This window comes from Cervus canadensis, chromosome 7, assembly GCF_019320065.1.
Source record: "Cervus canadensis isolate Bull #8, Minnesota chromosome 7, ASM1932006v1, whole genome shotgun sequence".
NCBI lineage: Eukaryota > Metazoa > Chordata > Mammalia > Artiodactyla > Cervidae > Cervus > Cervus canadensis.
In genome coordinates this window covers 21,964,895-21,992,659 of record NC_057392.1, presented here as the reverse complement: position 1 = coordinate 21,992,659, position 27,765 = coordinate 21,964,895, and the positions used below count along the sequence as shown (strand labels likewise).

The 27,765-nt window shown below is 44.5% G+C and overlaps 4 protein-coding genes across 5 annotated transcripts in view; 1 reads left to right on the top strand and 3 right to left on the bottom strand.

Annotated features, from left to right (window-relative positions):
* Nucleotides 1-27,765, top strand: part of TSPEAR (thrombospondin type laminin G domain and EAR repeats) — a 142,458-nt gene that overhangs the window by 52,297 nt on the left and 62,396 nt on the right. The window lies entirely within an intron of this gene.
* On the bottom strand, nucleotides 139-20,420 carry LOC122445417 (proteasome activator complex subunit 2-like). The gene is made up of 3 exons (XM_043474566.1): nucleotides 20,416-20,420; nucleotides 8,161-8,164; nucleotides 139-882 (listed from the first exon to the last, which is right to left on the bottom strand). The coding sequence occupies exon 3, from the start codon at nucleotides 856-858 to the stop codon at nucleotides 139-141; it is 720 nt and encodes a 239-aa protein (XP_043330501.1). The 5' UTR covers nucleotides 859-882; nucleotides 8,161-8,164; nucleotides 20,416-20,420.
* LOC122445421 (keratin-associated protein 10-8-like) lies at nucleotides 8,489-9,574 on the bottom strand. Of its 2 annotated transcripts, none has more exons than XM_043474572.1 (2): nucleotides 9,162-9,574; nucleotides 8,489-9,101 (listed from the first exon to the last, which is right to left on the bottom strand). In XM_043474572.1, the coding sequence occupies exons 1-2, from the start codon at nucleotides 9,512-9,514 to the stop codon at nucleotides 8,858-8,860; spliced, it is 597 nt and encodes a 198-aa protein (XP_043330507.1). In that variant the 5' UTR covers nucleotides 9,515-9,574; the 3' UTR covers nucleotides 8,489-8,857. The 2 variants fall into 2 exon arrangements, with proteins under 2 accessions (XP_043330507.1, XP_043330506.1); XM_043474571.1 differs by having other exon boundaries at nucleotides 8,489-9,146; nucleotides 9,177-9,574.
* LOC122445419 (keratin-associated protein 10-1-like) lies at nucleotides 18,366-19,534 on the bottom strand. The gene has a single exon (XM_043474568.1). The coding sequence runs from the start codon at nucleotides 19,480-19,482 to the stop codon at nucleotides 18,778-18,780; it is 705 nt and encodes a 234-aa protein (XP_043330503.1). The 5' UTR covers nucleotides 19,483-19,534; the 3' UTR covers nucleotides 18,366-18,777.

The following is a 27,765-nucleotide window of genomic DNA, read 5'->3' as shown; positions in this document are numbered from 1 at the left end:
ATTATATGTACTTCAGATTAGGATTAGTAAAATTTTAAATTGTAGCTGGTACTTCTGAGTTAGTCTTCCAATAATAAATTTTTTTTTTTTAATTTTTACACAAAGTATAGGTCATTTATTTCCCTCCTAACCCTGGGCTCAGTACATAGATGGCTTCTCTTCACCCTTTGGGTTGACAGTTTTCTCCAGGTTGCTGCTGATAATATGGCAAAGCTCAGCATAGAAGGCCCTCAGGTCCAGCACCATGGCCCTGAGCTCCCCATAGACTGCTTCCTCTCGTTTGTGCACCAGGGCCCGGTAATCCATTACATGGGTCTCCTTAGAGGCCTTGGCCACAGCATCCCCACGTTCTGAGAAGTACTTGGAAATAGTTTTCTGGAAGGCTTCCACTTTGGTCTTGACTGCATTTACCCTCTCCAACACCTTTTCCTGGATTGCCACCCCAAAGTCATTTCCATCCTCAATTTTGGGGATCAGGTGCTGGATCCATGTGATCACCAGAATGCATTTTTCTTTGAGAGTCCAGACTTCTGGCTTAACCAGGGCAAGCAAGGCCAGAATCTTCTCATTCCCAGGGAGAAAGCCGCACTTAGGGACTTCTTTCTTCTCCTGCTTATCTGTTTCCATCTCATCATCCTTGGGTAGGGGGTCTGGAATAGGGATGTCCAGTGGGGCCCGGAGAGAATTCAGGTCAGTCACATTGAAGGAGTCCTCTTGCAAGAGCTGATTAAGGTATATGATTTTCTGAGGCAAGAATGTATAGAGGAATTCCTCAGCCTCCTGGAAAAGATTTTGCCTGAAGACATCCACCTGTTTGCGGGCTTCCCCGCTCAGGCGCACCCCACAAGGCTTGGCCATGCTGCTCCAGTTGCTGCTAGATCTCTGGTCCCCAATAATAAATTTTTACAAAATTGTTGTCATTAGATTGTTAATGGAAAACAAATTGAGTAAAGACACTAAATTTTCCAGCTAGTTTTTTTAAAGAAATCTTAATTATATAAAAATATATATTTAGTCCTTTTATTTTGAGTTCACGGGAGACAGAATCTTTGTTTCAATTGTTTTTATTGCTAAAAGCTAGTTGAATTTCATATGAAAATAAATAGTTACTGAGAACAATCAATCCAATTATTATCTTTTTTTTTTTTAGTTGAAGGCTAATTACTTTACAATGTTGGTTTTTGCCATACATTGACATGAATCAGCCATGGATTTACATGTGTTCCCCATCCCGATCCCTCCTCCTCCCTCCCTCCGCATCCGATCCCTCTGAGTCTTCCCAGTGCACCAGCCCTGAGCACTTGTCTCATGCATCCAACTTGGGCTGGTGATCTGTTTCACCCTTGATAGTATACTTGTTTCAATGCTGTTCTCTCAGAACATCCCACCCTTGCCTTCTCCCACAGAGTCTCAAAGTCTGTTCTGTACATCTGTGTCTCTTTTTCTGTTTTGCATATAGGGTTATCGTTACCATCTTTTTAAATTCCATATATATGCATTAGTATACTGTATTGATCTTTATCTTTCTCTCTTACTTCACTCTGTACAATGGGCTCCAGTTTCATCCATCTCATTAGAACTGCTTCAAATGAGTTCTTCTTAATGTCTGAGTAATATTCCATTGTGTATATGTACCATAGCTTCCTTATCCATTCATCTGCTGATGGGCATCTAGGTTGCTTCCATGTCCTGGCAATTATAAACAGTGCTGCGATGAACATTGGGGTGCACATGTCTCTTTCAGATCTATTTTCCTCAGTGTGTATGCTCAGGAGTGGGATTGCTGGGTCATATGGCAGTTCTATTTCCAGTTTTTTAAGGAATCTCCACCCATAAAGTCAGGAATAAGACAAGGGTGTCCACTCTCACCACTACTATTCAACATAGTTTTGGAAGTGTTGGCCACAGCAATCAGAGCAGGAAAAGAAATAAAAGGAATCCAGATAGGAAAAGAAGAAGTAAAACTCTCACTGTTTGCAGATGACATGATCCTTTACATAGAAAACCCTAAAGACTCTCCAGAAAATTACTATAGCTAATCAATGAATACAGTAATGTTGCAGGATATAAAATTAACACACAGAAATCCCTTGCATTCCTATACACTAACAATGAGAAAACAGAAAGAGAAATTAAGGAAACAATATCATTCACCATTGCAACAAAAAGAATAAAGTACTTAGGAGTATATCTACCTAAAGAAACAAAAGACCTATCTGTAGAAAACTATAAAACACTGATGAAAGAAATCAAAGAGGACACAAATAGATGGAGAAATGTACCATGTTCATGGATTGGAAGAATCAATATTGTGAAAATGAGCATACTACCCAAAGCAATCTATAGATTCAGTGCAATCCCTATCAAGCTACCAATGGTATTTTTCACAGAACTAGAACAAATAATTTCACAATTTGTATGGAAATACAAAAAACCTCGAATAGCCAAAGTAATCTTGAGAAAGAGGAATGGAACTGGAGGAATCAACCTGCCTGACTCTACTACAAAGCCACAGTCATCAAGACAGTATGGTACTGGCACAAAGACAGAAATATAGATCAATGGAACAGAATAGAAAGCCCAGAGATAAATCCACGAACCTATGGACACCTTATCTTCGACAAAGGAGGCAAGGATATACAATGGAAAAAAGACAACCTCTTTAACAAGTGGTGCTGGGAAAACTGGTCAACCACTTGTAAAAGAATGAAACTAGAACACTTTCTAACACCATACACAAAAATAAACTCAAAATGGATTAAAGATCTAAATGTAAGACCAGAAACTATAAAACTCCTAGAGGAGAACATAGGCAAAACACTCTCCAACATAAATCACAGCAGGATCCTCTATGACCCACCTCCCAGAATATTGGAAATAAAAGCAAAAATAAACAAATGGGACCTAATTAAACTTAAAAGCTTTTGCACAGCAAAGGAAACTATAAGCAAGATGAAAAGACAGCCTTCAGAATGGGAGAAAATAATAGCCAATGAAGCAACAGACAAAGGATTAATCTGAAAAATATACAAGCAACTCCTGCAGCTCAATTCCAGAAAAATAAATGACCCAATCAAAAAAGGGGCCAAAGATCTAAACAGACATTTCTCCAAAGAAGACATACAGTTGGCTAACAAATACATGAAAAGATGCTCAACATCACTCATTATCAGAGAAATGCAAACCAAAACCACAACGAGGTACCATTACACACCAGTCAGGATGGCTGCTATCCAAAAGTCTACAAGCAATAAATGCTGGAGAGGGTGTGGAGAAAAATGAACCCTCTTACACTGTTGGTGGGAATGTTGTCTATTTTCAAATTCTTCTCCTGTATCAATTGAGATGATCATGTGGGGTCCCCCCCCCCTTTATTTTATTAATGTGGTACATTACATGACTGGTTTTCACATGGTGAATCACTCTCGCATTCTTTGGATAAATCCCACTTAGTTGTGGTGTACATCCACAATGTGGATATCCTTTTAATATGCTGCTGGATTTATTTGATTGTATTTTGCTGAGGATTTAAAAAATCTGTATCTATAAGGAATTTCGGTCTGTAGTTTTCTTTTTTCCTTTTCTTAGTCTTTGTGTGGCTTTGATATCAGGATGGTGTTGACCTCATAGAATCAGTTAGAAAGTGTTTAGAAAGTGTTCCCATATCTTCTGTTTTGGAAAGAGTTGAGAAAGATTGGTAGTGATTTAGTGTTTAGTAGAATTCAGCATTGAGCTGGTCCTGGGCTTTTTCTTTTGGTGAGGTTTTTGATTACTGATTTAGTCTTGTTACTTGATTTATGTCTTGCCTATTTCTTTTTGAGTCAGTTCACTCACTTTAGAGCCAAAGATACAATAGACTGAAAGTGAAAGGATGGGGATATTTTCATGAAAATAATAACCAAGAGAGAGATGGATAGCAATCATAAAATTAGACAAAATAAACTTTGAGTCAAAAATTGTAGTAAGGGGCAAATAAGGAAATTAAATATTGATAAAAATGTTACTATATCAAGAAGATATAACAATTATAAGCCTATACGCTCCTAACAATAGACTTAAACTATATAAAGTGAAAATCGACAGAATGAAGAGAGAATTAGCATTTTTTAAAAAATAATTAATGTTATTTCCATTACTAAACAATGAAATTGAACAACTAGATCAAAGTTCAGTAATGAAATAGAGGCCTTGGAGGATACTATAAACCAGCCAGACTAGCATTCATACAAAACACTCAACAATAGGGTACACATTGTTTTTTCAGGTCCACTTGGGACATTCTCCAGATTAGACTGTGTGTTAAGCCATAAGACAAATCTCAATAAATTTTAAAAGATTGAAATCATACAGAATATCTTCTCTGACCACAATAGAAAGAAACTAGAAATCAATTAACAAAAGGAAAACTGGAAAATTCACAAATAAGTGGAAATAAAAACAGTACAGTCTTAAACAACCAATGGTTTAAAAAAGAATCAAAAGGTAAGTTAGCAAATACTTTTCAAGTGAATGTAAATGAAAACACAGCAAGCCAATACTTACAGGATACAGCAAAAACAATGCTAAGGGGAAAATTTATACCTGTTAACAATTGCATTAAAAAAGAAGAAAAATCTCAGATTAAGAATCTAACTTTACACTTCAAGGAACTAGAAGAAGAATAACAAACTAAACCCTTAGGTAGCAGAAGGAAGGAAATAAAGATTAGAACTCAGATGAAAGAATAGAAACTAGAAAAATAGAGATAGTCAATGAATCTAAAAGTTAGTTCTTTGAAAAGAGCAGCACCATCAACAAACATTTAACTAGATCGACTAAGAAAAAAGGAAAAGTCTCAAGTTACTACAATCAGATATAAAAATGGGGACATCACTACTGACATTTCATAAACAAAAAGGATTATACGGGAGCACTATGAGCAACTATTGATAAAAAGTTAGATAACCTAGAAAAATGGAAATCTCACAAACACAAACTACTAAAACGGACAATTTTCCTGATGTTCTTGATTTCTTTATATTGTTTCAAGTTACTGTTTGGTGCCCTTTTATCTCAATCTGAATTATCATATCTTGTAGGGCATGTCTAATAACTATGGGCTCTTTCAGTTTTTATTTACCTGGAAGTGTCTTAATTTCTCTCTCGTTTTTGAGGGGTAGTTTTGCTGGATGTAGACTTCTTGGTGGGCAGTTTTTTCTTTCAGCACTTTAAAAGTCATCCTCTGCATCTAGTCAAAGTTTCTAATAATAAATTGGGTGTTAATTCTCTTCTTGCTGCTTGTAAATCCTATCATTGTCTTTGGATAATTTACCTGGAACATGTTTCAGTGTGTGATTATTTGAATTTATTCTACTTGGAGATCATTGAGCTTCTTGGACATGTAGATTCGCATGTTTCCTCAAATGTGGGGAGTTTTTGGCCATTATATCTTCAAATAATTTTTTCTGCTCCTTTCTCTTCTCTCTTCCTGGAACTCTTGTTAAGTGTATGCTGGTACACTTGATGCTGTCCCACAGGTCTCTTGAGTTCTCTTCATTTATCTTCATTCTTTTCTCCCATCTGCTCCTCAAGTAGTCTTTCAACTGACTTATTTTCACATTTACTAATTCTTCTGCCTCCTCAAATGTGCTATTGAGCCCTTTCAGTGAGATCTTAGTTTCAGTTTTTATACATTTCAACAAAATTCTTTTTGGTACTTTTTAAAAAATGTAATTTCTGTCTCTATATTGCTGTTCTATTTCGTGAGACTTAACCTTTGTTCATGGTTTCCTTGAACTACTTGGGTACATTAAGAGTTGATTTAAGACTTTGTCTAGTAATTTCAATTCCTGGGCTTCTTCAGGGACATTTTCTACTAATTGCTTTTCTTTCTTCTTCTTCTTCTTCTTCCTTTTTTTTTTTTTTTTTTGAGTGCCAATGAGCCATACTTTTTCTTTACATACTGCACAATTTTTTATGGAAATGGCGGATCTTGAATATGATAGTGCAATAATTCTGAACATCAGGTTTTCCTCCCTCCTTGTAGTTTGTGGTTGCTGATTGTTGTGACTTGTTGTTTTGTTTGATGACTCTTCTGAACTTGTTTTGGAATGACTGTACCCTTTCTCGTGTTCCATTAGCTTAGTGGTCAGGTAGTGGTTTGACAGAAAGTTCCTGAAACATTGGAGCCGAAAATATTTTTTCCACTCTGTGTAGTTGTACTCTGTTTGTGAGTCAGGGAATGCTTTCAGACCTCAGCCGGGCAGTTTACGACTCTGCCTTCACCTCCACTTCCTGCTTGCTCAGACCTGGAGGTGGGGCCAGAGGTGAGTGCAAAGGGCCTTCTCAGCTTGTGTCCCCTCATGAGAATGCTCAGACTCTTCTTGCCCTCAGGAGGCTGTGGTAGATCTGAAAGTCCCGTTCCACAAAGCATCTCACTTCACAGATCTTTGTCTTAGGCTCTTTGGGGTATCTTGTTTGTCACAACTGATATTTTCCCCCTGGCATAGCAGCCAGTTGATCTGACAAGCACTGTCCATGCAGTCACCTTTCTGCCTCCAGAGAGTTCTGAGTTATGAGAAATGAAGGCAAGTCCTTAGTGTGAGTCCTTCCAGAAGCCACCAACAGGTTAAAGCAGACAGCCACACTTCTTTCAGAATTAGGTCTTCTTGCTCCCTTCAGCACCAGGAACCTCACCAGCACACAGGCTGCTGTCTTCAAGATTGCTGCTGAGCTGGGGGACAGGGGTTTGGGAGTGGAGTGGTGGTGGTGGTGGGGTGAGGCTCTGATAAAATGCCACCAAGCTCTCCTACCTGCCTCAGTTCCTTTTTTCTTGGTGGAGCCTTTTCCTGGTTGTTGTAAAACTTTTACCATTTCCAGAGTTCAGCTGTGGCTTATTCTGAGAGTTTTGCCCGTTTCTTTGGTGTTTCTGTGGGGAGTGAGCCCTTAGAGTTCTCTAGTCCCTGTCTTTCCTGACATCACTCTTAGCGGGCACAATTTTGAAAAGTCCCTTTTGGGGTATTTGTCAATATCATCCAGAATCTAAAATCAGCAAACACTTTGATGGGGCAATCCCATGTCTGGGAATTTAAGCACCGTGTTCACTAGTGCCACAGGTATGTGCTGAGGACTCTTCTAGTGGTGATGTTTGTAATAGTCAGAAGTAGGGAGACTTTGAGGCTTCCCAGGTGGCACAGTGGTAAAGAATCCACCTGCCAATGCAGGAAATGCAAGATATGTAGGTTTGGCCCCTGGGTTGGGAAGATCCCCTGGAGTAGGAAATGGCAACCCAGTCCAGTATTCTTGCCTGGAAAATTCCATGGACAGAGGAGTCTGGTGGGCTACAGTCCATGGGGCCGCAAAGAGTCGGACATGACTGAGTGAGCACACACAGGGAGACTTTAAGTGTGTGTCCACCTAGGGCTAATAAATCAATAATGGTGGACCCACACTTTGGGATGCTCTGTGTCCAGGCAAAAGAAACCATGATAAAATTTTTGTTTTCTTTTCATTTTTACATTTAACTACATACATGTTCCATGCTCTTTATTCTCAAAATACTACTTGCCTAAATCTTTGTTTAAATCTTTAGTTGAAGAGTAATTGCTTTACAATATTGTATTGGTTTCTGCCATACATGAACATGAATCAGCCATAGATATACATATGTCCCCTCCCTCTTGAACCTCCCTTCCACATGAGTTTTTCTTTATCAACTTGGCAAAGATCGAAAAACGTGTGCCCCCGTGCTGTGAATCTACACTGTTGTTAAGGAGTAAAGACCTAGAACCCCTTGTGGGCAATGAGGTGACTGTCATGTCACCAGTGTCTGCACCTCTGCTCAGGACTTCAACTCCAGGAGTCTATTCTCCGATGCTTGGTCGTGTGTGACACCGAATATGGCTCCATTGGACACGTGTGTTCCCATGTGTCTCCTGCCCATGATCAGATAGGTGCTCACACTGTTCAGGGCTTTGTCCATCCTCACCACCTGAGGTCTAGCCTTTCCCATCAGCTCTCCACCAGCCCAGCCTGGCAGGCAGCGGGGAGGTGGGGCTCCGGAAGCTGCAGTTTGTCTGCTTTCTGCTTCCCAGCAACTGGCACATGCTGGAGCCCAGGGCATCCCAGTGTCTGTGAGTGTGTGAGTGAGTCCAGGACACCCACCCTCTTGGGAGGGTGCACCCCTCTGGATGCTGGACCAGCCAATTGCCACAGTCACCCCGTGTCCCCCTCCCAGCACTGCTGGGTCCTGGCAGTCCCTGGGACTGGAGAGGCTGCCTCTACCACAGGGAGTTGGGGGGGTCTTTGATCTGAGCCCAAGTGGTGCCCACAGGACTTGCCCAAGAGCAAAGCTTCAGGGCTGGGGTGAAGCCTGGACAGCAGAACAGTGGCACAAGCTGGACAGGTGTCAGGGGCAGGAGCCACTTAGGTTCCCCAGATCTGATGATATAAAGGAGGGCTAGGCCTCACACCCACCCCTCCTGCCCCAGGTGTTGGCACAGAGACCCAGTAAGGGGAGCAGAAATTTTATTGGTGCTCAGAGATGCAGAGCAACACTGCTCAGGTCATGACCAGGGTCGGCAGGGCCCAGGATGATCAGGGATCAAGGAAGCAGGTATGGAGCAGCCAGGGCACTCACTGGCCAGGGTCAGGAGAGGAGTTCCCTGAGCAGGTCAGGCCCCCAGAGCTTGGCCAGGGCTGGGGTGTGGTGGGGTCTGGTCTTTTCCATGTGCTGAATCAGACTTGGGGAGGACAGGCTGAGCAAGCCAGGGGGATCAGAGAGCTCAAGTGTGTCTGTGGAGGGCAAGATCCCTGGAACCTGCTGGCTCCAAGGGGACACGTCACGCCAGCAGCAGGGCTCCAAGACCCAGGTGGGGACTCAGCAGGCTGGGCTGGAGCATGAGGGTTGGCAGAGGAGGGACAGAGAGGAGGCCGGGTGGCAGCAGCTGGGCTGGCAGGAGGAGGTGGGCACACAGCAGGCGGGGCGGCACACGGGGCGGCAGAGGAGGGACACGGAGGAGGAGGGTCTGCAGCAAGATGAGGGGTCTGAGCAGGGGGAGGCCTTACAGCACACGGGCCTGCAGCAGAGAGGTGTGCAACAGACAGATGTGCAGCAGACGGGCCTGCAGCAGACAGGTGTGCAACAGACAGATGTGCAGCAGACGGGCCTGCAGCAGACGGGCCTACAGCAGATGGGCCTGCAGCACACAGGTGCACAAGAGACTGGCTTGCAGCAGACAGGCACACAGCAGGCCTGCTGGCAGGGAGAGGAGCTGCTGCAGGCTGCTTGGCAGCAGGGGCTGGACTCGCAGCCCACTGGAGCACAGATGAGGGTCAGGCGCGGGGCTGGGGCACAGCAGCTGGGGGCACAGCAGGGGGGCTCGCAGCAGGTCTCCTGGCAATCATCCACCTGCCAGGAGGAGCCGATGCAGGCACTGGGCGAGCTGACCCAGTTGCCACAGCTCAAGTCGCTGGAGCAGACAGACAAGGTGGATGCAGCAACAACACAAGTCCTGGAACAGCAGGTGTCGGCCATGCTGGGGGTTTGTGCTGAGAGGTGTTCTGGTTTGGGGGTGTGATTTGTGGGTGAGTGGGTGAGGTGCTCTGGGCATTGGGGCTTTTATATCCCTCCCTGGAATGCTGTGCCTCACCTGAGGCTCAGCAGACCTTCCTTTTCCTCGTTACTGCTCGAGGATGTTCCCAGATGAGGTTATTAGTTTATTTACTGTGAGATGTCTATCACACTGTCCTTGAGACTTCTGATGACTAGAGGTTTTTTTGTTTTTTGTTTTTTGTCTTAAAAGCAAGCATTGAGATGCAGACTCTCTGGTTGCGTCTGTAGAGCCTTGACTGCACTCTCCACCTCTTTGCTTGTGTTTCTTTGATATGAATTCTGGTCCCAGGATGTTTTGTGCCTACAGATGCTCCACACATGTTGCAGACCCTCTTGTGTTGAACAACAGGTATCCTGGTGGGAGGGTGCCCTCTTAGCCTCTCCATCTGCCAACCTGGTGGCAGGGTGTGCACGGCTCATCCCTATATGCGTCTTTTCCAGTGCTCATCTGAAGCACTGTTTTTAGTTCTTCTATTTATCTCACAGTTACTTATATGCATATTATGTTATGTCTGAGTTTTCAGGTTTAGATATGATCTGATTTCCTATTGTAGAAGGAAGCCTTCCTCTTGTTTTCCATCAGCCCCAAGAAAACTCCCTCTCTGCATAGTCAGAAGGCAGTGAAATCCCAAAATTTGGTTAAACTCATGGTCAAAATCTGTATTATTATCAATATTTTAATTGAACATTGTCCATAGCCAAGTCTGTGTAGTGAAACAATATTTAACTTCCTTATTTATACGTGTTTTGTTTTTGCTTGTGTTTTTCATTTCTTAGAGTAAACAACTGCTTCTTGTGTTTATTTGCTTATCTTTCTTTTGTTGTTCAGTTGCCAAGTCATGACCGACTCTTTGTGACCCCCATGGACTTCAGCATACCAGCCTTCCCTGTTCTTCACCATCCCCTGGAGTTTGCTCAAATTCATGTCCCTTGAGTTGGTGATGCTATCCAACCATCTTGTCCTCTGACACCCTCTTCTTTTTTTGCCCTCAGTCTTTACCATCATCAAGGTCTTTTCCAAGGAGTCAACTCTTCACATCAGGTGGCCAAAGTATTGGTGTTTCAGCTTCAGCATCAGTCCTTCCAATGAATATTCAGGGTTGATTTCCTTTAGGATTGACTAGTTTGATCTTGCAGCCCAAGGGATTCTCAAGAGTCTTCTTCAACACCACAATTTGAAAGTGTTAATTCTTCTGTGTACCTATCAATAAACCATTCCCTTGTTCTCTGACTAATTCATCCCAAGCTCATTCAAGAGGTTCCAACATAACAGGGAATCTATTGGCTTCATTTATTTTCGGAAATCCATCTTCTGGAGCCCTCTGTACCTGTGGGTCTATATCTACTGGCCAATACATGACAAACCTAGACAGCATGTTAAAAAGCAGAGACGTTACATTACTTTGCCAAAAAAGGTCCATCTAGTCAAAGCTATGGTTTTTCCAGTAGTCATGTATGGATGTGAGAGTTGGATCATAAAGAAAGCTGAGTGCCTAAGAATTGATGCTTCTGAACTGTGGTGTTGGAGAAGATTCTTGAGAGTCCCTTGGACTGCAAGGAGATCAAATCAGTCCATCCTAAAGCAAATCAGTCCTGAATATTCATTGGAAGGACTGATGCTGAAGCTGAAACTCCAATACTTTGGCCACCTGGTGGGAAGAACTGACTCATTGGAAAAGACCCTGATGCTGGAAAGATTGAAGGCAGGAGGAGAAGGGGATGACAGAGGATGAGATGAGATGAGTCGTACACGACTGAGCGACTGAACTAAACTGATCCATTGGCTCTTCTCTCAGCCAGATGTGCAGGTATCATTCAAGGATCTCTTCACTATTGTCTTTAGATTTTCCTTCATATCTCTCCTATCATGGGTCTCTTATTTCCCCAATGCTGTGTCTTTTTCTTTCTAAGTTTATGCCCTTATTTGGGTGGAGCACACCCTCAAGTGGTTTTCTGAAAACAGGTTAATGGGAGATTAATTTATGAGTCTAGCATAGCTAAAAATGCCTTATTCTTCCCTTATACTTGACTGATAGTTTAGCTTGGGATGGTCTTCTGGATTGGAAAAGTTTTCCTGCAGTATATTTTTTGAAGGTGGAGAACATTTCCAGAATCCTAGCTATCCCTCTGTGCTGTTTCTTAGTTAACTCCCTTCCCCCTAGGAGGAGTCACATTTCCACCTTCTCCTCCCATTGATTAGTTTCATCTGTTCTCTCTCCTTTTTTGTTCATTATCTTACTCAACAAACATCAGTAATAAGCATCCATGTGGCTGCCTGAGTCATAGCTCATTGCTCTGCTGTGATGAAAACCATTGCATTAAACCCCACTGTGTTTTACTTAAGATTCTCTTTCCTGGTGATGGAGATTTGGATTATTTCTAGATTTTGGCTAATAAGAAAGATGCTGCTATAAAGATTCTTGTATATTTTGGTGGGTGTATTCTTCTTTGGTATATACCCAAGTGTTGAAATGTCAGGTTATATGAAAGGGATATCTGTAGGTTAGCATGTCCTGACCAACAACTTTTTACAGAGTTACTTCCCCACAAGTGAGTTTTATGAATTTCAGTTGCTCTACAGTTTTTTTAAAGGTGTTTTTATCCCTTATGGAAAATATAGGGTTACGGTTACTGAAAGCAGGGTCCAGCTGCTTGCTCAAAAGCCAATGTAGAGGGAAGTTTGGAGGACAGGAAAGTTTGCTTTATTTTGGATGCTGGCAGGTGGGGGGAGGGCAGACTCTTGACCAAAAGCTGGCTTCCCCTCCCCTCCACCATCTTGGCCCCCACCAACAATAAGAGGGTAAGAGGTTTTATTGCTGGAGGGAAAAGTTACCTGGAGAAACAGCACAGTCAGCTCTGACAGTCATCTGGAAATTGATCATTGGTTGCCTGACCAGCATCATCTTGACTGAGTACCGTTAATATTCAGTCCCAGGGTCAGTTTGTTCCCATTTCTTTGGAGCCAGTTCTCAGAATTTGGCATCTTATGTCATGGCTACAGTCTGGTCCTAATGTAGGTAACTTCTTTCACCCAGTGGGGGTTTCAGTATCTATAAGACAGCTCACAGGAGATGACTCAGAGTATATTGCCCTTGAGAAGAAAGTGAAGGTCCTTGACTTTGATTAATGACTAAACTGTTATTTAGTCTTATTGGACTGTTTTCCTTTGCTTCTGTTTTCTCACTTCTCTGATTAAAATTATTCTTTGGCGAAAGTTTTCTATAGACAAAAGGTAGGCTGAAGACATGGGGGTCAAGACCACAGGGTCCTGCTCCATTTCAGTACACAATGTTGAATTAATTTGCATCCCTGATGCAGTAAAGTTGAACATTCAGATATCTTTTCTTGGGAGGTGCCTGTTCAAGTCATTTGATTTTTTAGTAGGGTTAATTGCATTTCTTACTGATTTGTAGAAATTTATTATGCATTCTGAATATGAGTTATCTTTGTATCTATGCAGTTTTGTGCCGGTAAATATATAGTAACCATCTGGCTGTAAAACAAAAACAAGAAAGCCCTGGTTTGTTGTGTTTGTCAGTTTCCACAGTGTGGACACCCTCAGCTTTGCTACCAGTGTGATGTTAGCAAATGCACAGTGATGCACAGTCAGCCCTCGAGAGCTGGTGCAAGTGGTTGCAGCCCACCCCCCACAAGACAGTCACTTGCATCCGGCTTATCCAGGTCCAGGGCTGTGATTTTCATTTTCTTTTTTTTTTTTCTTGAGGGTGTCCTTTTCAAGAAGTCAACTTCATAGAGGCATGCTTTACATACTACAAAATGGACTTATTCAAAGTTTCATTTGCTGAGTTTTGGGAAACATGGGCACCATGAGACTAAAACCACAGCAAGATCTAGAGCTTCCCCGTCATCCCCAGAGTTGCCATATGCTCCTTCAGAGTCAATCCCACCCACTCCTGACCCTGAACCATAGTTCTCCTCTCCATCTAGACTACATTTGTCTTTTCTGAAGTTGCGTGTAAATTGGAATATGCAGTATGGACTCTTTCCCCAGCATGTTGAAGGAATGTAAGTGTGTATATGGTCACATTCTATCTTCAAAACAGCAAATGTGTAGGAATTCTGGTTCCTCCACTTCCTTGTGACACTGGGTGTCATTAGTCTTTTTTTAATATGAGTCATTCCAATGGATGTGTGAGTTCACGGTGTCTTTCTTTTTTGAAAAATTTCATTTATTTATTTTTGGCTATGATGATTCTTTGTTGCTTCACAGGTTGTTTGTTTGGTTTTTTTTTTCTCCATTGTGGAGAGCAGGGGCTACTTTCTTGTTGTGGTGCATGGGCTTCACATTGCAATGGTTTCTCTTTTTGTGGAGCATGGGCTCTAGAGCGTGCAGGCTTCAGTAGTTGTGGCACTTAGTTGCTCTGCGGCATGTGGGATCTTTCTGGATCAAGGGTTGAACTCATGTCTCCTGCATTGGCAGGTAGATTCTTTACAACTAGCCACCAGGAAAGACCCATGGTGTCTTTCGATGAATAGTTCTTTTTATTGGAGTATAGTGATTCAGATATATATATATACATATTCTTTTTCATGTTATTTTCCATTATGATTTATTACAGGATATTGGATATAGTTCCCTGTTCTGTACAGTAGGTCCTTATTGTTCATTTTATATATAGTAGTGTGTATCTCCTAATTCCCAACTCCTAAGTTATTCTTCATCCCACTTTCCCTTGGCAGCTGCAAGTCTGTTCTCTATGTCTGTGAATTTGTTTCTGTTTCATAAATAAGTTCATTTGTGTCATATTTTAGATTTCATGCGTAAGTGATATTATACAGTATTTGTCTCTGTCTGATATACTTCACTTAATATGATAATCTCCATGTTGATTATGTATGATAAGGTCCATGTTGCTGCAAATGGCATTATTTCATTTTTTTAAAAATTCCATTCTTTTATATATATATATCTCACCTTCTTTATCCATTCACCTATCAATGGACATGTAGGTGCTTCCGTGTCTTGGCTATTGTAAACACTGCTGCAATGAGCACAGAGATGCAAATTTCTCTTCAAATTGCAGTTTTCTCTGGATATATGCCTAGGAGTGGGATTGCTGTATCATATGGTAACTCAATTTTTAATTTTTCAGGGAACCTCCATACTGTTCTCCATAGTGACTGAACCAATTTACATTCCCACCAACTGTGTGGGGATGGCTCCCTTTTCTCCACACCCCCTCCAGCATTTATTATTTGTAGATTTTTAGATGATGGCCATTGTGACCAATGTGAGGTAGTATCTCATTGTAATTTTGATTTGCATTTCTCCAATAATTAGTGATGCTGAGCTTCTTTTCATGTGCCTGTGGCCCATCTGTATGTCTTCTTTGGAGAAATGTCTACTTAGATCATCTGCCAACTTTTTGATTTTGTTGTTGTTGTTATTGAGTTGTATGAGCTATTTATATATTTTGGAAATTAAGTCCTTATCAGTTGCATCATTTGCAAATATTTTCTCCCGGTCTGTAGGTTGTCTTTTTGTTTGTTTATGGTTTTCTTTGCTGAACAAAAGCTTATCAGTTTGATTAGGTCCTATTTGTTTATTTTTACTTTTATTTCTATTGCCCTGGGAGATTGACCTAAGAAATCATTGATACGACTTATGTCAGAGAATGTTTTGCCTATGTTCTCTTCTAGGAGTTTATGGTGTCATGTCTTACATTTATGTTTTTAAGCCATTTTGAGTTTTGTGTAGGGTGTGACAATCTTTTCTTACTTCATTGATTTGCATTTCGATGTCCAGCTTTCCCAGCACGACTTGCTGAAAAGACTGTCTTTTCTCTATTGTATATTCTTGCCTCCTTTGTTGAAGGTTAATTGACTGTAGGTGTGTGGATTTATTTCTGGGCTCTCTAGTCTGTTCTATTGATCCATATATGACCCATGTCTGTTTCTGTGCTAATGCTGTGGTGTTTTGATTACTGTAACTTTGTAGTATTGTCTGAAGTCTTGAAGGCTATGCCTCCAGTTTTGTTCTCTTTCTTCAGGCTTGCTTTGGCAATTCTGGGACTTTTATGGTACCATATAAATTTCAGAACTATTTGTTCTAGTTCTGTGAAAAATGTGGGTAATTTGATAGGGGTTACTTTAAATCTGTAGATTGCTTTGGGTAGCACAGCCATTTTAACAATATTAATTCTTCCAAACCGAGAGCATGGAATATCTTTTCACTTCTTTGAATCATCTTCAGTTTCCTTTATCGATATATTATAGTTCTCCACATATAAGTCTTTCACCTCTGTGATCAGGTTTATTCCCAAGTTGTGTCTTTTGTTGGATGCAATTTTACTTTATTTTATTTTGGATGCAATTTTAAAAGAATTTTTTTTTTTCTTTTCCCTTTCTGATATGTCATTGTTAGTGTAAAGAAATGCAACTGATTTCTGTGTGTTAATCTTGTATCATGCTACCCTGCTGAATTCATTTATCAGTTCTAGTAGCTTTTGTGTGGAATCTTTTTGGTTTTCCATGTGTAGTATCATGTCATCTGCATATAATGACAGTTTTACCTCTCTGTGAATAGTTCTTAATTCTAATGAAGTCCAATTTATCGATTCTTTCCTTTTATGCTTAATGTTTTTTTATGTCCTGCTTCAAAAGTCTTTGCCTACCACAATGTCATGAAGATATTGTTCAGTGTATTATTCTAGATCTTCAATATTTTGCCTTCCACATTCAGCTCTATAATCTACCTCCAGTCAATATGTGTATGTGTGCTGTGAGGATAGGCAAAGCTCACTTCCTCCCATGTGGATATCTGGTCTCCCAGTACTATCATCACCTATGAAATTCCAGTGACACCCTGATTGTGAACCAAGTGTCAGCACAGGTGTGGGCAGTTGCTGGACACAACTGAGTTCCACTGGTCTATTTTCTGTCATTGTACCAGTGTCTGGATCTGGTACCTACTGCCCCAGAAAGCATTCCCCTTTCTTAAGTTCCTTTGTGATCACGGCCATTCAAGTTCTATACCTTTTCTTGCACTGATTCCAAGGTTGATATTCCTAGAAAATTACCATCTTCACCTAAAAATTTTGATTGTGTTGATGCACAGATGTAGCTTTTTCTCATAAACTTTTTTCTTTATCCTCAGTTAGTGTTTATTTATCTCTTTTAGATTTGTTGACATTTAAATTTTTATAGATCTTTTAAAAGCTAATATTTAGTGTTGTTGTTTATGTTTACTGTTTCTTTCTTTGTTCTTAGTTCCTTAATGTTGCTAATTTATTTCTTTCCTCTCCTTTCTGAAGTTTTCTTAACTTTCTGAGTTGAGATTTTGTTTTCAATCCCACCTACTCTGTGCTATATGTCTTTAAGGATTTCATTTACTCCCTGGGTACTACTTCACCTAAACCGCATGTGTCCTGGGGTGTAGTACTTGCTTCATTTATTTTCAGAGAGTTTGTAATTAGGTTTCTGTTTCCTCAACTCGTGTGCTAAGTCGCTTCCGTCATGTCCAACTCTTTGTGACCCTGTGGACTGTAGCTCAACAGGCTCCTCTGTCCGTGGGGATTCTCCAGGCAAGAATACTGTAGTGGGTTGCCATGCCCTCCTCCAAGGGATCTGCCCCATCCAGGGATCTAACCCTCGTCTCTTATGTCTCCCACATTGGTGGGTGGATTCTTTACCACTAGTGCTACCTGGGAAGTGGAGAGACCACCTTTGAATTCTCCAGAGGAAATTTTCTTTTAATTATTGCAAGTTTATCTTATTGAATCTGGCTCAGGAATGTGGTCTGTGTAATAGCTTTTTACTTTTCTAGGTAGTTTTTTAAATTATATTTCAGAAAATATAGAAAATAGTATATTTCAAATCAGTAGCAAGTAACAAGTCTTTACATTTTGCCGAATTTACAGCACATCACAGGTACCATGCACTCTCCACATGCCCCCACCAGGGGAGCCACTGTTCTGAGGCTGGTGGCTGTCATTCCCATGGATATTTTTGTAGTTTCATAGAGATGTTTATAGTTGTGGAGTCAAAGTAGTGTTTTGACCTGTGTATATGTATTACTCTGTATGTATTAATCAGCAACATGATTTTCTTTTTACTCGATGTTATGTTTTGGAATTCACGCCTAGATGTGTTTCCCTGGTTCAGCTGTTTTAACCACTGTGTGCCCCCCTTGTGTGTACACGCTGTGGTTTAATTGTCCATTCTCCTACTGAGGGGCACTTAGGTTATTTTCAGCATTGCTGTGAGATGACCTGTGTGGGTTTCATGTGCAGACACGTGATATCATCCCCAGGAGGCCACCCCCCGGAGGCGGGGGGGGTAAGGTGTGCACCCGTGCAGCTTTCCCAGGTGTTACTAACCTACTCTGAAAACTGGAAACCTTGCCTGCATCTCAGAGCAGATCTTGTTTCATATACTTCAGACCATGCTTGTTGTTATCAAATGTGAACATTTTTGCCAGTCTGATGGGTACTGGGGTCTGCACCACCAGAGGTCTGGTGATCCCCTAAATCTCACAGGACTCAACACAGAGTAAATCAGCACAGGGACCATGGCCTGGGGAGAAGTCGAGGGGCGCTAGACACAGGCCTCCCGAGGCCCTCCTGAGGACAGTGTCCCGGGCCTGCTGTGCGCTCTCCTGCCCAGGGCCAGGGGGCTCATCTTTCTGGAGTGGGGGCTCCTGGACACCACTGAAGGGGCAGGAACATCAGCCCTTGGGAGTGACCCAGGACCACCTTACATGGGGGAGTGTCCAGCAAGGGTCTTCGTTGGAAACAACAGAAATGAACTGAGGTTAAACTGATCAGGAAAGGAATTTATTGGAAGGGACTGACAGCTCACAGGGGAGGGGAAATTGAAACCAGCTTAGGAACGAGCAGGGGTCGCAGCAGAGCTCAGAGGGCGAGGATGAGAAACCAACTCCAAGCATTTATCTTCTCTTCCTTCATGCCACGTGAGGCTCAAACCCCTGGGAGAGCTGGGCTGCCAAGCCAGGTTGTGGAGGGAAGGTTGACACAGGACAGGGTGGGGGGAGGGGAGTCGGCACTGGAAGAAGTGGGTGTGCCGTTCCCAGGAGGGGTGACCTGGCAGCCTTCACGGCAGGGCCTGGGGCGGCGACGGGAAAGCTGTCTAGGCTATTAGTAAGGAGTCCAAGGTTGCAGATGACTGTGAGCTCTCACACTTTGGGGTGACCTTGAGAGGAACACTCAGCAGCAGGGCCCCAGGGCCAAGGCGGGGACACAGCAGGCCGGGCGGGAGCATGCGGGCTGGCAGAGCAGGGACACAGAGGAGGCCGGGCGGCAGCAGCTGGGCTGGCAAGAGGAGGTGGGCACACAGCAGGCAGGGCGGCACACGGGACGGCAGAGCAGGGACACGGAGGAGGAGGGTCTGCAGCAGGACGAGGGGGCTGAGCAGGGGGAGGCCTCACAGCACACGGGCCTGCAGCAGACAGGCCTGCAGTAGACGGGCCTGCAGCAGACGGGCTCACAGCAGGCCTGCTGGCAGGGGGAGGAGGTGCAGCAGGAGGACTGGCAGCTAGACGGCTGGCAGCATGAGGAGATAGAACAGGGGGAGGCTTCATAGCACACAGGTGTGCAACAGACAGGTGTGCAACAGACAGGCCTGCAGCAGACGGGCCTGCAGCAGACGGGCTCACAGCAGGCCTGCTGGCAAAGGGAGGAGGTGCAGCAGGAGGACTGGCAGCTAGACTGCTGGCAGCCCAAGGCCGGGCAGGAGCTGCTGCAGGCTGGCTGGCAGCAGGGACTGGACTCGCAGCTCACTGGGGCACAGAGGAGGGTCAGGCGGGGGGCCGGGGTGCAGCAGCTGGGGGCACAGCAGGGGGGCTCACAGCAGCTCTCTGGACAGTCATAGCTCAGGTCGCTGGAGCAGACGGACAGGGCAGAGGTGGCCATGGTGGAGGTGGAGGAGCTGGAGGAGGGTTTGAGTGTGTTTGTGTGTGTGTGTGAGGTGCTCAGGCTGTTGGCTTTATACCCCTCCTCTGTGTTGTGTGTTGTCCCAAAGAAGCTCACAACACCCTATCTTCCTGATTGGTATTTTGAACCCCGTGATCTCTCATTAGTGCCAGTTTTTGTTTGGTTTTATGAGGTATTGCTCAGCTCTTAAAACTCTTGAGTGTATCTGGAAGTCTGCTGACACATCCTGAGCACCTTTCAGTTCAGTTCGTTGCTCAGTCGTGTCCGACTCTTTGCGACCCCATGGACTGCAGCATGCCAGGCCTCCCTGTCCATTCACCAACTCCTGGAGTTTACTCAAACTCATGTCCATTGAGTCGGTGATGCCATCCAACCATCTCATCCTCTGTCATCCCTTTCTCTTCCCGCCTTCAATCTTTCCCAGCATCAGGGTCTTTTCAAATGAGTCAATTCTTCGCATCAGGTGGCCCAAGTATTGGAGTTTCATCTTCAGCATCAGTCCTTCCAATGAATATTCAGTACTGATTTCCTTTAGGATGGACTGGTTGGATCTCCTTGCAGTCCAAGGGACTCTGAAAAGTCTTTTCCAACACCACAGTTCAAAAGCATCAGTTCTTTAGCACTCAGTTTTCTTTATGATCCAACTCTCACATCCATACACGACTACTGGAAAAACCATAACTTTGACTAGACAGACCTTTGTTGGCAAAGTAATGTCTCTGCTTTTTAATATGCTGTCTAGGTTGGTCAAAACTTTTATGACATTTATGACAGAACATAATATCAAGGTAGGAAGGGAATATGTCTGCAGTAATGTGTCAGGGGTCTACACTGGCTGCATGAAAGATCCATCTAGCCTAACTCCACCTTCCCTGAGTGATACCCGGGACTGCTGTGTGCACACCTGGGGACCTGCTTATCTGTGCGGCAGGCTCAGAAATGCAAAGATGAACAAGCCAAGCCCTGAGCTGCCAGCCTAGGAAGGTCAAGTTCTTGGTGCCCTGTGATGCTGTGACTACCAGGTCCAGTGCAGTATGGTGTGCATCGGCCTGGAGGACTGATACCTCCCCACTGTGGGAGGACTCTGGGGGGCACTGATGCTTCTGCTAAGGCTGGGTGCTCAAATTCTCACCCTTCCTGGCTGTTCTGTGCTTCCAACAATGGGGCTCAGTCCAGGCCTCTCGACTCCTTGGAAGTCTATGGAAGGCAAGAGAGAGGTCTAGGATTTCAGTCAAATTGTGGGCTGAGTTGTCTGTCTGCATATTTTGAGTTATACAAATAAAATACATTTGAACCTGGCCTCTTGTGCTCAGGTTCCTGGCCTCTCTGGAGATCCAGGAACTCATCTTATAGACTGGGAATGCATGAGATAGAGAGAGAAACAGACAGACACACACAGAGAGGAAGAGAGAAGGAGAGATGTCTGTTTCCATCTATGATAAGGAGCCAGTGCCGGATACATTCCTGCCGAGGAGAACTTGAAAAGCTGGATAAAACTCAAACGTCTGTTCAAAGCTTTGGAGGGCTGCTGATGAAACTAAGAATTGAGAGGCAAACTTGTTGAATGTTAGGGAACTAACAGAGGTGAGCCAGCTTTTCCTGATGGCTTTTCCCTGAAATGTGGCTGACAAGTCTTGGCATTGAGTGCACAGAGGAGAAACATGGCCAAAGGCTGCAACTACAATGAAGAGAAGCCAGCAGAGCTCCCGAGATCTCAGGGGGCTGGAGAAAATTACATGGGGTTTGTGAACACGGAGGCAGCAAGGACTCGAGGGGACAAGATCCCAGAGAAATGGGAGGTAGATCTCTAGAAATGTAGATTCAACCCTCAAGGCATCTGCTGAGTTTCACACTGTGCAGGGAAGATACTTAGAAGGTCATCAGAAAGTCACAGAAAGCCGAGCAGAGTTTTTGCAGTCTCTACCACGGAGACAAAACCCAGAGTTAAGACTAGCCAAAAAGAAGCAGTTCTCAGCCAGGACCCCAGAGAGCTCAGTCCTGGGAGTGGGGAAAACCGGACAAAGACCAGCGCTTACAGAGTCTGCCCCCCAGCCTCACAACAATAACAGTCCTCTGCCACACCCAAGCCATCTGCCCAGGGTGCAGTGAATCTCTTCAGGAGAAGAGAAAACTTCAGAGCTGCTAGGAGTTTGCATATACAACCTCAGACATTCAATCAAGGATGAGAGTCATGCCAAGAATAGCACCAAGAGATAAAACGGACAGTAGAAACAAACCCATCGGTGACACAGCATCAGAGCTGTCAGACACAGCTTTTTAAAGCAACTGGGATGAATATGCTTAAGAAAACAGATGCAAGGATGGACAATTTTATCTAAAACTGAAATATTATAAAAGAAGTAAGTAGAAATTCTGGACTCAAAAAATTGCAAAATGTAATAACAGTATTTATGACTTGATAGGTGGATTTAATAGTAGAAGAGACGGCCAGAGGGTGGATTACTGATAGAAGCTATGAAGCATTTAGGATGCGGTTAGAGCGTATAAAGGAGGGAAGGTAACTGAATAAATATGGGAGAATGTGGTGAAGCAATTTCACTTTTTTTTTTTCCTCCTTGGAGCCCAAAATGAAAGCAAGAGATATAATGGGGGATATTTGAAGAGATCATGGTAAATATTTTTCTAAAACAAAGATTCAAGCTACAAATTCAAGCAATAATATAAACCTTAAGAGAACTAAACCTTAAGAGAACTAAATATTAACGAAGCACACCTAAGTGCATCATAATGAAGCTGATGAAAGTCAAAGATAAAGATTAATTGTTGAAAACAATCAGAGGAAAAGTAAACATTAACTTCATAGTTGCAGCAGAAGATTTATAGTAGTTTTCCCATCAGAAAAGAGGAAAGTTAGGAGGCAGTGAGAGGGCATCTTTAAGGGGCTGAAAGAAAATAACTGCAAACCTGTAAGAACACCATCAAAGGTGAAGGTGAAACAAAATGATGCCAGACAAAAACTGAGCAAATTTAACACCAGAAGACCAACTTAAAATTAGCATTAAAGAGAAATCTCCAGGTACAATGATTGAAAGGCAGACAGGCTTGCAGCATACAGGAGTGTGATACACAGGTGTGTGCAGACAGATGTGTAACAAACAGGTGTTTAACAGGCTTGCAGCAGACAGGTATGCAACAGACTAGTGTGTAACAGGCAGGTGTGTGACTGACAGGCTTGCAGCAGACTGGTGTGCAACAGTGCATGCTCAGCCCCTCAGTCGTGTCCGACTCTTTGTGACCTCATGGACTGCAGCTCACCAGGCTCCTCTGTCCATGGGACTTTTCAGGCAAGAATACTGGAGTGGGGTGCCATTTCCTCCTCCAGGGGATCCTCCCTGTGTAGCAGATGGGCCTGCAGCAGATGGGTCTACAGCAGCCCAGCTGGCAGGGGGAGGAGGTGCAGCAGGAGGGCTGGCAGCTGGACTGCTGGCCACATGAGGCCGGGCAGGAGTAGCTAACAGGGCTAGTTGGCAGCAAGGGCTGACTCCGCAGCCTCACTGGGGTGCAAGGAGGGTCAGGCGGGGCAGGGGCGCCAGCAGCTGGGGGCGGCAGCAGGGGCTCGCAGCAGCTCTCTGGACAGTTGTCGCCTCCTCCGTCCATTCAAGGAGGGCCGTGCAGGAAGTCACAGGACCCGGGAGGCCCAAGATCGGCTGGCCGTAGCAAAGGTAGAGGCAACCATGGTGGTGGTGGATGGGCTGGAGAAGTGAGGAATGTGAGTGTGTGCGTGAGTGAAGTGTGTGAGTGTCCGGGCCTGCTGGTTTGGTTCCTCCTGGTGTGTTGTAAATTGTCCTGGGGGAAGGTTCTACACCCTCCCTCCTGGTCGAGAGAGCAGATTCAGAGAAACCAAGTGGCAACGGTCCTTGTCCAGGACTCAGTTTCTCTCTTTTTTGAAAGTCAGCTTTGAATGTCTTTAACCTGTTTTTTGGCCTAGAAAGCAACCCTGGGTGGAGTTTAAGCTATCTTGTTGGTTTTCACCAGTGTCACTAGGAAGCAGAGGTGACCCCCGTGTCTGTGGCGCTGGGGTCTGGCCTGGTCAGGGGTGAGCAACGATCCTGGGGTTGCCCCATCTGGCTGAACAATGTTTCTGGCTGGAAGGTCCAGAGAGGAGGTGTGTTTGGTTCTAAATAACGATAATGTGAGTCCCTTGGTCAGCAGGCAGCCCTGGCCCAGTGTTCAAAGGCAGTGGTGACAGCCCCACAGACTGGCCGGCTCCACAAACACAAATGGATCCTTAGTCTGGATGTCAGACGTCGGAGGTTAATGCTGTCTGAGCTCTGGGGGACAAGCGTCCCCAAGGGTCTCTTAGCTCTCCCCTGGATTCTGTGACCTTTCTGGCAATTCTTGGGGTTCCATCACTTGTAGAAGCATCACTCCAGTCTCTGCTTCCATCATCACAGGGCATTTTCCACACGGGCACATGTCTGCGTCCAAACTTCCCCTTTCGATGAGAACACGAGTCAGGTGGGATTAAGAGACACCCAGAAGACCTCATCATACCTTGATTAATCTGCAAAGACCCTATTTCCAAATAAGGTCAAACTCACAGGTACTGGGGCTGGGGCAGCAGCATCTTCTCGGGACACAACCAGCCCCTGGTAAGTGCTATCCCTGCCCTGAGGCTGATGCAAGGCCAGGCTCTGGGTGGAAGGAGTCTAGCAGGCGTCCTTTCTCCTTCCTCGGGGACATTCATGAAGGGCAGGGTGCAGGCAGCAGGTGGCCTGACAGGTTCAGAGCACACATAGGCCTTCTGCTGGTCCAGGCATGGTCTGAACTTGTGGGGTGATTTTTTTAGTTTATTTTATGGAATAACCACACAAGGAGCACAAAGAAGTCACATATGCCCCTCTCCAGCTTTCTCTGGTGTTAACATCACATGGAAGTGTAGATCAGCTACCAAGTCTTTGAAATCAGCATTGGGACATCACTATTCACTAACCCTTCATGGATCACAGCCTTGTTGTGGCAATGGGGCTTGGGTAACTCAATGAAACTATAAGCCATGCTATGTCGGGCCACCCAAGACAGATGAGTCATTCGTCAGAAGAGTTCTGACAAAACGTGGTCCACTAGAGAAGGAAATGGCAAGCTGTTCCAGTATTCTTGCCGCAAGAACCCCACGAACAGTATGAAAAGTTTTTCTACGAACAAGAGGCAGGTGGAGGATGTGGAGGGAGGGTCTGTCCCAGGAAGGGTCCTACTCAGTTACAGTCTCTGCCTATCAAGGGACTGGTCCATTTCGTCTAAGATGCAGATATGCAGGCATAATGCTATTGTAGAGTCTCTTCATTGTTCTTTTAATTCCTCCTTTTAAAATTTTATTTTATTGAAGTATAACCGACTTACAATCTTATATTAACTTCTGCTGTACTGCAAAGTGATTCAGTTATACATATATATATATATATTCATTTTCAAATTCTTTTCCATTGTGGTTTAATCACAGGATATTGAATATAGTTGCCTGTGCTCCATAGTGACACCTTGCTGTTTATCCACCCTATAGAAAATAGTTTGCATCTGTTAATCCCAAGCTCCCACTCCATCCCTTCCCCTCTCCCCTCCCCCCTGGCAACTACAAACCTGTTCTCTATGTCTGTGAGTCTCTTTTCTATTAACTTTTGAAAAATGTTCAATGATATCTCATTTTTCCTTTTTTGACATTGATACATAGTTTCTTCTTATTCCACCCCCGCCCCCATCAGTCTGGTAGAAGTTTATCAATTTTATTGATCTTCTCCAAGACCCAGCTTTCGTTTCGGTGAATTTTCCTTTTGTTTCGGTCACAGTGATTTCCATCCTTCTCCTCCCTTCTGCTCACGGTGGATTCCATTTGCCCTTTTAGTTTAAGTTTCTTCAAGCGAAGGCCTCTATGGTTGACTTGATACCATCTTCCTTTCCTCCTGGAAGCCCTGGGACCACAGACCTTTCCTCTCCTTCAGCTGCATCCACACGCCTCTCTGTGCTGGCCATCCTGGTCTGTAACTGGAGGCTTGGAATGGTCTGGTCTCCATGGCTCTTCTCACTCTGATTTCATCATTGCATGAGTTTTCAGGATAATAGAGTCAGAGCACTCGCACGCACAGGATTTGGAAGCAGCCGAGCCTCTAGTTGCTGAGTGTTTGGACTTCCACCTCCTGCAGCCCGAGGCCACTGCAGCCCCATTCATCACTGTCGTGTTTTCACTCACCAGGAGGACATGCGAAAAGGGAACACGAAAAGCTGGCTGGATCACGGGATAATCGTGCCCTGCAGGAGTGAGCGGTGTTTCTATTGCAAAGGTCCCTGGGGCGGGTGCTGCCCCTCCATCCTGGCCTCACCCACCTCTGCTCCTGGCAGGAGAAGACAGGGAGGAGGCTCTTTGGACCACTGGCGGCGCCTTCTGTGGGTGGGACCCTGCGGGCAGCTGAGCATCCTGTGCCAACCCCCTGTCTGCGTGCCAGCCCCGCTGCCTGTGTGATGCGCGTGCTGTCTTTGTCTCCTGAATATCCAAGCGCCTGGTGAGGTCAGGCAGTTGCTGGACCCTATAGAGAACATCTGAGAACAGAAGGTTCAGGTTTGGACTGGTTCCACTCCGTGTGCGGACTTCCCTCCGTCAGCTGACTGAGGGATCCTGGAAGCCCTGTTACCTGTTTACACGACGTGAACTAAAGTCAGCTGCTTGCCAGCCACGTGGCTCTTAGGGGACCTGCTTGCAGCCCCAGCAGCTGTCCTTTCATAGGCAGACACAGAGCTTCTCGGAAATTCACAGGAATGTTAAAGTGGGACCTACAAAGTGGCCTAGCACAGGACTGACTGCACTGGCCTTGCGGTGTGGGCGGTCCATCTGCCTGTCACTGGGAGGCAGTCTGACTCGGGAGGCAGCTCCTGCCTGCCTGACAATGTTCCAATCCCTCCCGCAACCCCACAGGAAAGGGGGTCCAGGCCTCTGAGAGGTCAGGTTGCAGGAGAGCTTGTGCCACGGCTACGATTGTCACTGTACCCTCTGATGGGCCCTCTGGACAACTCCCCGCATTCTGAGAGCCCTTGGCTCCGGGGCTAACACAGACCTTGGAGGGTGATGAGGGAGGGGATGTGTGTGAGTTCAAAAGTGTGGATGCAAGAGAAGGGCTTAGCCCAAGCTGACCCTGGGGGCTCTTCACGCCTGCTGGTCATTCATTGCTGGCGTCCTGCTCTCTTGACACCTCCCCTGTAGCTTCCGTGGCCCGGTCACCACGCAGCTGTGGCTTTCCAGGCTGTGGACGTCCAAGGGATACGCCAGGCTCAAGCCGAGACAGCCCATCCCATCGAAGCCCAGTGACCCAGCCTCCCTCCACATCCCTTCAGCGCCTTTTTAAAAAGTGAAGAAAAGCCGATTTAAACACAGAACAGGGACAGGAACGATTTCCCCCTTTTGTGCTCCATCTTTTATTTAAGTTGAAATCTGGCTGATTTACAATATTGTTAATTTATTCTGTACAGTGAAGCGATTCCGTTATACTATACATATACATATGCCTTCTCTTTTATATTCTTTTTCATTATGGTTTATGATAGGATACTGAATATGATTGCCTGTGCTCTACAGTGATCCCTTGTTGTTTATCCATCCTACATAGAATAGTCTGCATCTGCCAATCCCAAATTCCCAATCCTTCCCTCCCCCACCCCACTTCTTGGCAACCAGAGGTCTGTCCTCTGTGTGTCTATGTCTGTTTCTATTTTGCCGATAAGTTCATTTGTGTTATACATTAGGTTCCACATATAAGTGACATCATGTGGTATTGTCTTTGTGTGATTTTCTCCGCCTAGTATAATACTCTCTAGTTTCATCCATGTTGCTGCAAATGGCATTAATTCATTCTTTTTTATGGCTGAGTAATATTCCATTGTGTACATGTACCACATATTCTTCTGCTCACCTCTCGATGGATGCGTAGGTTGCTTCTGGGCTCCATCTGAATATTTTTTCCTGTTTCTTTTTTTAACCAGTGTAACAGGGGGAAATTATACCTTGTCGCTGTGTAATTTGCTCTTGTCTGACTGATCAGGCTGTTTGAGCTGTTTCTTTCTCAGGTTGCCTGCCTTCGGGGTAACGACTGTTCTCATGTTTTCCTTGCTGGTGTCCTGGGTGTCTTGCTCCTGCTGTGCGTCAACTCCTTGTCAGTTTTAAATCCCGCCCGGGCTCTGTTCTGTGAATACAATGTGGCCCATGGTGTCCTTTCTTGGGCAGAAATTCTTGTTTTGATGTGAGCAGATGATCCAGCT

Bases quoted from the DNA above. Each gene is read 5' to 3' on its own strand.
- LOC122445417 (XM_043474566.1), bottom strand. From the start codon at position 858: ATGGCCAAGCCTTGTGGGGTGCGCCTGAGCGGGGAAGCCCGCAAACAG.
- LOC122445421 (XM_043474571.1), bottom strand. From the start codon at position 9,514: ATGGCCGACACCTGCTGTTCCAGGACTTGTGTTGTTGCTGCATCCACC. The intron at 9,147-9,176 runs GCCCATCTGCTG...CGTCTGCTGCAG, and splicing joins TGTGCACCTGTGTGCTGCAG to GCCCGTCTGCTGCACATCTG.
- LOC122445419 (XM_043474568.1), bottom strand. From the start codon at position 19,482: ATGGCCACCTCTGCCCTGTCCGTCTGCTCCAGCGACCTGAGCTATGAC.